Source organism: Rhinopithecus bieti, unplaced genomic scaffold, assembly GCF_001698545.2.
Source record: "Rhinopithecus bieti isolate Rb0 unplaced genomic scaffold, ASM169854v2 scaffold_42745, whole genome shotgun sequence".
Classification (NCBI taxonomy): Eukaryota; Metazoa; Chordata; class Mammalia; order Primates; family Cercopithecidae; genus Rhinopithecus; species Rhinopithecus bieti.
Window position 1 is genome coordinate 4,996,972 of NW_016819184.1, and position 9,358 is coordinate 5,006,329.

The following is a 9,358-nucleotide window of genomic DNA, read 5'->3' on the forward strand; positions in this document are numbered from 1 at the left end:
CCGTGTTAGCCAGAATGGTCTTGATCTCCTGAACCTCGTGATCTGCCCCCTTCATGTTTGAGAAGGGGGATTGGATGGAATTGCTGTGGTATGGAAGATTTTATATACATATATATATATATATTCCCTTAAAAAAAAAAAAACTCTGCGACCCAAAGGAGTGTCCATGACTACTAATTTGAGAAACACTGCCTAAATAAGCTTGTTTGACCCTATGAAAATCTTTCGGTTATGAATTCTCACCACAAAAGCAGTTCTGTCTTGTCACAAGCAAAAGACAAAACCAAACCAAAACCCACTTTCAAAAATCAAAGCGAAAAAATAATTTCATATTCACACAGAACTTTAGACCTTAAGAACTTAGCCAGATTCCTAGTGTTCTACGGTATTGGGTTGCTGGATTTAGCAAAAAAGATACAAGACACACAATAAAATTTTAATTTCAGATAACAAATAATTTCTCCTGTAAGTTTTGGGATATACTTATACTATAAATAAATTGCTATTTATTTAAAATTCAGATTAACTCAGTGTGCTGTATTTCATCTGGTAACCCTACAACAGTCTTCCGTTTGTGGAATAACGATATAACTCAACAGTGACATCAAGAAATTCTAGGTCAGATGCGGTGGGTCACGCCTGTAATCTCAACACTTCAAGAGACCAAAGAGGGAAGATCGATTGAGGCCAGGAGTTTGAGATCAGCCTGGACAACATAGCAAGACTTGTCTGTAATTTTTTTTTTTAAAAGGACATTCTAAAGCCAAGTATAAGAGGAATGTTTATACATCTACTGGTCTGGATTATCTGAGCCACTATTACTTTATAGTAGGAGTTGGCAAACCATGGCATGGGGACTAATTCCAGCCTAATGCTTATTAATATATGGCCTGTAAGCTAAGAATGGTTTCTATGTTTTTATTTTATTTTATTTAAATATTATTATTGAGACGGAATTTTGCTCTTGTTGTCCAGGCTGGAGTGCAGTGGTGTGATCTCAACTCACCACAACCTCTGCCTCCCAGGTTCAAGCGATTTTCCTGCCTCAGCCTCCCTAGTAGCTGGGATTACAGGCATGTGCCACCACGCCCGCCTACTTTTGTATTTTCAGTAGAGACGGGGTTTCTCCATGTTGGTCAGGCTGGTCTCGAACTCTCGACCTAAGGTGATCTGCCTGCCTCGGCCTCCTAAACTGCTGGGATTATAGGCATGAGCCACCGCGCCCAGCTAATAACAGTCACTTAAATGTTTTACTGTCTATAGCTGCTTTCTCCCAATAATAGCAGAGTTGAATAGTTGCTACAGAGACCATATGGCTTACAAAGCCTACAAAGTTTACTATCTGGCCCTGTACAGAAAAGTATGCTAGCCCCAGGTCTACAGGTGAGTGGTTTTAAATTAATTTCTTGCCTGGACATAATAAGTATGTACTACAAAAGTAAATTGTTGATTCTTCAACCTTAAAATTGAAATTATTTTCAAGGACTCCACATCTATAATTGTGGGAAAGTTACTATAAACAGGCATGGTCATATGAAACACAGTTGCAAACTACTGGCATTGGTGAAAATTTCTATGAAGTCTTGTACCATGCCTTGCACAGAGTAGATATTAAGGGATAGCTCTTGAATTAATTTTTTTCAACAGGTAGCTGCTTGTTCTTACAGTAATCTTGCCATACACATAAACTGTGATAGTACTAGGCACTCAAGAAATAAAGGTCCCATTTTTAATAGTCCATGGACACTAGGGGTATCACAAACCCTTACATATAGAACTATATTACATTATTAAATAGCTGGTTGTAGTACCGTAGGCCATAGTGTTCAAAGCTGCCTCTGGAAAAAACCCATGATGTATATATTCCTATTCCTATCATTAAGTTCTACCATCAACACTGAAGGGATGAAAGGTACAATAATTTAATTGCATTCAATTTACTAATGGAATCACCTCTCTGAAATCAGTTTTTATTAATAGAAGCTAAGATTGCTGACATCAAACCAAATGCAGTTCCTCCTTCTGCAGTGTACCATTTTGCTTTGTAATGACAACCAAAAACCCCACATATAGGTTCAATGAGTTTGAATCATTCACTGTTAACATAACTTAAAATAATCCCCCAATTTGGTGGCCAAATTATATACGCCCTTTAAGAGAGAAGTGATCTAGTTTCACAAAGCATTTCCAATCAGAGGTCAATGACGTTAAAAGACAATTTGTAAAATAAAGGCACTAAAGGCACTAAAACAGAGAGGATCTGATCCTCTTGTGGGCTCCAAAGCCTATGCATTTCCGATCACTCACTAGTGGGCCTGTCACTTCCCTATTTCACTGTGACTAGTCCCGTGGTCTTAGAACTCCGGCCAAAGAACTAAACACGCAACTTCAAGGAAATACAAAATAGAACCTGCACCTAACGCTCCTGTTTACATTCTCCATTTTGCATCAGGGCGAAGAAAACACACAACCATGCCTAACAAGTATCAATAGTGACAGCCATGGTTTCACTCGTAGCACCCCCACGACAACCTGTAAGACCGGCGGGCGGGGCTGAGTACCTAGCCTTCTGGACTAAACGCCCGGCCTCTAGATTCCCTCCCGACCCGGTGCGCCCCTCATAAGTCTAGAAGCCTGATTTTCAGGGAGGGGCAGGCGCTGGGTTTCCACCGAGCGACTCCTGACACTGCAGGAGGCCAGGTGGGACAGCTTTGCTGCATGGGAGGCGGCTGTGCCGGGACGGCCGAGCGGCTGAGAGCGCGAAGCTACGGGGCCCGTCCCAGTGGGGAAAGAGCCCCCAGAGGCAAGAGCTCACCGGGGGCGGGAGCCGCCCGGGTCACCAGCTCCTCCGGCCGGCCCTGGTGCCCAGGGGGCGAGCCTCATGAGGTCCCGGCTTAGCCGCGAACGCCGGCCCGAGACAGAGGCTGAAAGCCCCCAGCGGCTGCGGCAGGGGGCCCGGCACCTACGTGGTCCGCGTTGCTGTTGGCGCTGTGGAAACACACAGCACTGAAGGTGTAGCCCGAAATGGACGCCGCCATGATGAAAATCTCTAGCTCCCCCATCATGCCCCGCGGAGGGCACACGGCCTTCCGGCCGGCCCGACCCCTTGGCATCATGGGAAGTGGAGTCCGCTGCGGGCAGCGGCCGAGGGCCCTGAGCCCGCCCAGTCCTGAAGGCTGAGGAACGCCTGTTCGGAAGGACCCCGGCACCTTATCCTCCGCAGGGGTGTCGCTCCCGACACGCCTCAGACAGTGATTGATAATTCCGCAAACAGTTCTTTCCCTTTGCAAGTGAAACTGGGCGCAGTGGCTCATGCCTGTAATCCCAGCACTTTGGGAGGCCGAGGTGGGTCGATCTCTTGAGGTCAGGAGTTCGAGACCAGCCTGACCAACATGGAGAAACCCCGTCTCTGTTGAAAATACAAAAATTAGCCGGGCGTGCTGGCACATGCCTGTAATCCCAGCTACTCGGGAGGCTGAGGGAGGAGAATCGCTTGAACCAGGGAGGCGGAGGTTGCGGTGAGCCGAGATCGTGCCATTGCACTCCAGACTGGGCAACAAGAGCAAAGCTTTATCTCAAAAAAAAAAAAAAAAAAGGCCAACATTTAGGCTGAGCGCGGTGGCTCACGCCTGTAATCCCAGCACTTCAGGAGGCCAAGGCAGGTGGATAACTTGAGCCTGGGAGACAGAGATTGCAGTGAGCCGAGATTGTGCCACTGCACTCTGGCTCTGTCTCAAAAAAAAATAAAAGAAAAAAGGCCAACATTTACCAAGCTCAAGGATAAAAGGACAGAGGTAATTCAGGCAAATAAACAGTTTGGTATAGTAGTGACATAATGTGATAACAGATAACACGACTGCTTTGGCTGCAGAGTTGAGACTGTAGCGTCATGGGGTGGGAGGGAAATGAAATGGTGGTTCGAGGCACCATCATCTCTCTCTCTCTCAGAATTTTGCATCCTCTTACTCACCGAGTCTGAACTGGTGGCAGTTTTGCCTCCCAAAATGGCATGTGGCAATGTTTGGAAACATTATCAGATATCATAATTTGGAGTCAGGTGCCACTGGCATCTGGTGGGTGGGTAGAGGCCGGAGAAGTGGCTAAAAATCTTACAGTGCACAACGACAGATCCACAACAAATAATTATCATCAGTGGTGACAAGGCTGAGAAACCCGGTGTTCTGCTTCAGCTTTTAATCTCCTCCTTGCCAAATCTATGCTCAACATAGCAAAATGGTCGACATTTAAATGTAAAAATTAAACCATGTTGCTTCTTGGCCAAACACACAAGTCTTGCCAAGACCTGGCCCCTATTACTTGTCTGACTTCATTACTTGCTACTGCCCCCTTTATTTACCGAGCTTCAGCTACATTAGTTTTCTTTCTGCTTCCTGGACATCCCCAGCTCATTCCACCTTAGGGCCTCTGCGCTTGCTGTTTTCTTTGCCTGGGATGCTTTTCTCCCAGGCAGCTGCATGGTTTACTATTTCCACCCTAGATGCTTTGGTGTGCCACTGAGACCTCCGGTCCACCTTGCAGGATTGAGTGATTGCTGCAGGTCAGCTGTCTCCTGTAAGTATGCCTACTTGAAGAGAGCTTCATTGCCTAAGGCCAGTCCTCCCCTTTGTGGGCATCCAGCATTCAATGCCTGGTTGAGGTAGATGAATACAGGGGAGGGCCAGGAGGATTTGGTGAAGTTCTGTTGTAGTGGTACCTCAGTCCAACTACTTCATTCAGCCAATCCTGCTTCTTTTTCTTCTCCAACGGATGATGATTCTCAGAATACTCCCTAATCAACTTCCTCCCTGTTCATCTCAGTGTCACACTTTGCTCCCTAGGAACAAAACCAATGACAACCTCTTTTAGGTTTTCACTTAGTGCTGCCACCCCCTCAGACAGTCCTTACTGGTACACTATCAAGGATTGCAACCTTTTCTCCGTGTTCTCAGTAGTACTTCCCTGTTTACTTTTCCCTTTACCACTTATCATCTAGCAGCATCTCTGTGTTATTCATCTTTCCTGTCCCTTGTCTTTCCCCCTCTCCGAGCACGTTCTGAACTTCATGAAGACAGGGATTCTTTTATTTTTATTTATATTTTTAGATATAGGGTCTTGCTCTGTCACTCAATAGCTCACTACACCTCAAACTCCTAGACTCCAGTGATCGTCTTGCCTCAGCCTCCTCAGTAGTTGGGATTATAAACGTGAGACACCACATCTAGCAAAGACAGGGATTCCTGCTTATTTACGGTTGCATGTCCATCACCTGGAATAATGGCTGGCATGTAAATGTTGCCCAATACAGGACTGTAGAATGAATGCTGCATGAAAAAGTGAGAGGGTTTTAGGGGAGATAGTTGTGTTTGATCAGCAGGGTGCTGGAGGGAGACGGAGACAAAAGTAGCTGATAAAAGGTGTAGGCTTGCTAATAAGGAGGTGCCTAGGTTTCCTCACTGAAGAAACAATTTGGGATGTAGGAGATGAGAGAGGAAAGAGAGGCAGATGAACTGGGAAAATTTAGGGGGTGAAGGAGAAAGAGGATGAGAAGAGGAGATGAGTGGCTACAGTGAGGTTCTGGACTTTGGTGACAGAGAGATGAGGATAAAGAATTTTTAGGCTCTGACCAGGCTTGGTGGCTCACACCTGTAATCCCAGCAATTTGGGAGGTCGAGGCAGGTGGATCGCTTGAGCCCAGGAGTTCAAGACCAGCCTGGGCAACATAGTGAGACCCTGTCTCTACAAAAAAATTAAAAAATTAGCTGGGCATGGTGGTAGGCACCTGTAACCTCAGCTACTTGGGAGGCTGAGTTGGGAAGATCACTTGAGCCCAGGAAATCGAGGCTGCAGTGAGTTAAGTGATCATGCCACTAGCCCAGTGCAGTGGCTCATGCCTGTAATCCCAGCACTTTGGGAGGCAGAGGCGGGCAGATCATTTGAGGTCAGGAGTTCAAGACCAGCCTGCCAGCATGGTGAAATCCTATCTCTACTAAAAAGACAAAAAAATGAGCCAGATGTGGTGGCATGCGGCTGGAATCTCAGCTTGTCGGGAGGCTGAGCTGGGAGAATCGCTTGAACCCAGGAGGCAGAGGTTGCAGTGAGCTGAGATCATGCCACTGCACTCCAGCCTGGGTGACAGAGTGAGACCCTGTTTCAAAACAAAAAGAAAAAAAGTAGATGATGCCACTGTACTCCAGCCTGGGGGATAGAGTGAGACCCTGTCTCAAACAAACAAACAAACAAAAGAAAATCTTCAGCAAAACACCCATAGTGATAGAGCATACTCACTTAGTGGTTATGCTTGAAAACTTTATGAAAGATTGCTTGGGTCCCAATCTCAGCTCCAGAACTTACTTCTATGTGCCCTAGTTAGCTCATCTGTAAAATGAGGCTAATACTAGTATCTACCTCATGTGGCAATCTTTTTTTCTTTTTCTTTTTTTGATGGAGTCTCGCTCTGTCACCCAGGCTGGACTGCACTGGTGTGATCTCGGCTTACTGCAACCTCCACCTCCTGAGTTCAAGCGATTTTCTTGCCTTAGCCTCACGAGTAACTGGGATTTCAGGCACCCACCACCACGCCTGGCTAATTTTTTGTATTTTTAGTAGAGACAGGGTTTCACTGTGTTGGCCAGGCCGGTCTTGAACTCCTGACCTCGTGATCTGCCTGCCTCGGCCTCCCAAAGTGCTGGGAATGTGACTATCATTAGGAGTAACTGAAATAATACATTGGATGCACTGAACACAGTTCTTGGCACACAGTGACAGCTGTACGATTGCTAGCCATCATTTCTATTATCATGAATTAGTTTAAAAGGTAAGGGATCCATAGGCATTGACAAAAAAAGATTTCCAAGTACAGTATATCACTGGATATTGTTAAATGAAGATGTAAAATGCAAACATGCAAATAGTAAGATTCCATTTATATGTATCAATACAATGCAAAGCATTTCTGCATGAGAATGCCACACTTTGCTATGATGCGCCTGAAAGTGGGAACGAGAAAGTCCAGCTTCATTTGGATTATGCCCATTTGAGGAAACTGCGACTTAAGATGTTTAAATTAAGTAACTCACTCAAGGTCATACCTTGTATAGACTAAGTTGTGATTCAAGTTCAAGTTGGTTTGCCTCTACAGTCCATGATCAGGTGGGAAAATGCAAAGGAAAAGAGTGAGTGATGTCAGGCACTGAAGGAGAGGAAAACTGGGCAAGTCTTGGAGGCCTTTCAAGAGGGAATGGGAAACAAGGCAGAGCTGGGGCCTGAGGAAGGGCCAAGTGCCAAATGGCTCGCGGAAGGTTTACTCAGAAGCTGCTGCAATGGCCTGAGTGGTCAAAAGGAAGTGAACCCAGGGACCAGGAAGAGACCAAGAGGAACTGTGCAGGGAGGAAAGGAGGAGGAGGATGCTCTGCTTTGGGTGACAGTGTAGATGGTCAGGGACCACCTGCAAACACAGAGGAGAAAGGGTTTGGAGGGGAGGCATGGTGTGGGGATGGTAATGCAAGTGAGTTCAGTTTTGAACACATTGAGTTTAATGTAGCAAGGGACATCCAGGCAGCTGCAATACAATAAAATAAGAGAAAATACAAATCTGGAGGGAGAGCAAGAGGTTGGAATCAGAAGTCACTAACACAGGCATATGAAAAGGTGCTGAACATCACTGATCATAAGAGAAATGCAAATCAAAACTCTAATGAGATATCATCTCACTCCAGTTAAAATGGCTTCTATCGGCCGGGCGCAGTGGCTCACGCCTGTAATCCCAGCACTTTGGGAGGCCGAGGCGGGCGGATTATGAGGTCAGGAGATGGAGACCATCCTGGCTAACACGGTGAAACCCCGTTTCTACTAAAATACAAAATAGCCGGGCGAGGTGGCGGGCGCCTGTAGTCGCAGCTACTCGGGAGGCTGAGGCAGGAGAATGGCGTGAACCCGGAGGTGGAGCTTGCAGTGAGCGGAGATCATGCCACTGCACTCCAGCCTGGGTGACAGAGCGAGACTCCGTCTCAAAAGGCTTCTATCCAAGAGACAGGCAATAACAAATGCTGGCGAGGACATGGAAAAAAGGGGACCCTTGTATACTGTTGGTAGGAATGGAAATTAGTCAAATCATAGTAAAGAACAGTTTGGAGTTTCCTCAAAAGACTAAAAATTGAACTACCATATGATCCAGTAATCCCATTCCTGGGTATATACCCCAAAGAAAGGAAATCAGTGTACCAAAGAGATAACTGCACACCCATGTTTGCTGCAGCAGTGTTTACAATAGCTAAGGTTTGGAACCAACCTGAGTGTCCAAGAACAGATGAACGAATAAAGCAAATGTAGCATATAGACACAAGGGAACACACAAAAAAGAATGAGGGCCAAAGTTGTCTGTCTGCCAAGACAACAGAAACGTGATCATTTGCAACAACATGGATAGAACTGCAGATCATTACCTTAAGTGAAATAAGCCAGGCACAGAGACAAACATCACATGTCCTCATTTACTCATGGGATCTAAAAATCAAATCAATTGAACTCATGGACATACAAAGTAGAAGGATGGTTACCAGAGGCTGGAAAGGATAGTGGGAGGTTGCTGAGGAGTGGGGATGGTTAATGGGTTAAAAAAGAAAACGAAAAAAAGAATGAGTAAGACCTACTATTGGATGGCACAATAGGGTGCCTATAGTCAATAATAACTTAATTGTTTACAATAACTTAAAGAATGTAATTGTATTGTTTGTAACTCAAAGGATACATTCCTGAGGGGATGGATACCCTTTTCTCCAACGTGCTTATTTCATATTGCATGCCTGTATCAAAACATCTCATGTACCCCATAAATATATACACCTATGTACTCACAAAAATTATTTTTATTTATTTATTTATATGTATTTATTTTGAGACAGAGTCTCACTCTGTCTCCCAGACTGGAGTGCAGTGGTGCGATCTCGACTCACTGCAAGCTCCACCTCCCAGGTTCATGCCATTCTCCTGCCTCAGCCTCCCGAGTAGCTGGGACTACAGGCGTGAGCCACCACGCCCAGCTAATTTTTTTTGTATTTTTAGTAGAGATGGGGTTTCACCATGTTAGCCAGGATGGTCTCAATCTCCTGACCTCGTGATCTGCCCGCCTCAGCCTACCAAAGTGCTGGGATTACAAGCGTGGGCCACTGCGCCTGGCTGACCTAAAACTCTTAAAGGCTCACTCAGCCCCACTCAAGCTTGCTTTCTCTAGCATCTAGAACCTAGAAAAGATCAAAAGAACCGCTTGCCCAGCACTAATTGACCGTGGCATCACGTGGTTTTATTGCTCTGTAATAAGGTTACTAAAGTTCTTTCTTGAAAAATTTTTTTTTTTTTTTTT

At 45.5% G+C, this 9,358-nt stretch overlaps 1 protein-coding gene across 1 annotated transcript in view; it reads right to left on the bottom strand.

Moving 5' to 3' along the window:
* ABRAXAS2 (abraxas 2, BRISC complex subunit) overlaps positions 1-3,077 on the bottom strand; it is a 29,218-nt gene extending 26,141 nt beyond the window's left edge. Inside the window, exon 1 of the mRNA XM_017858727.1 lies at positions 2,967-3,077. Within this exon, the coding sequence (XP_017714216.1) occupies positions 2,967-3,065 (99 nt within the window). The 5' untranslated portion in view covers positions 3,066-3,077. The remainder of the gene's footprint in view (positions 1-2,966) is intronic.
* Positions 3,078-9,358: the final 6,281 nt, after the last annotated feature.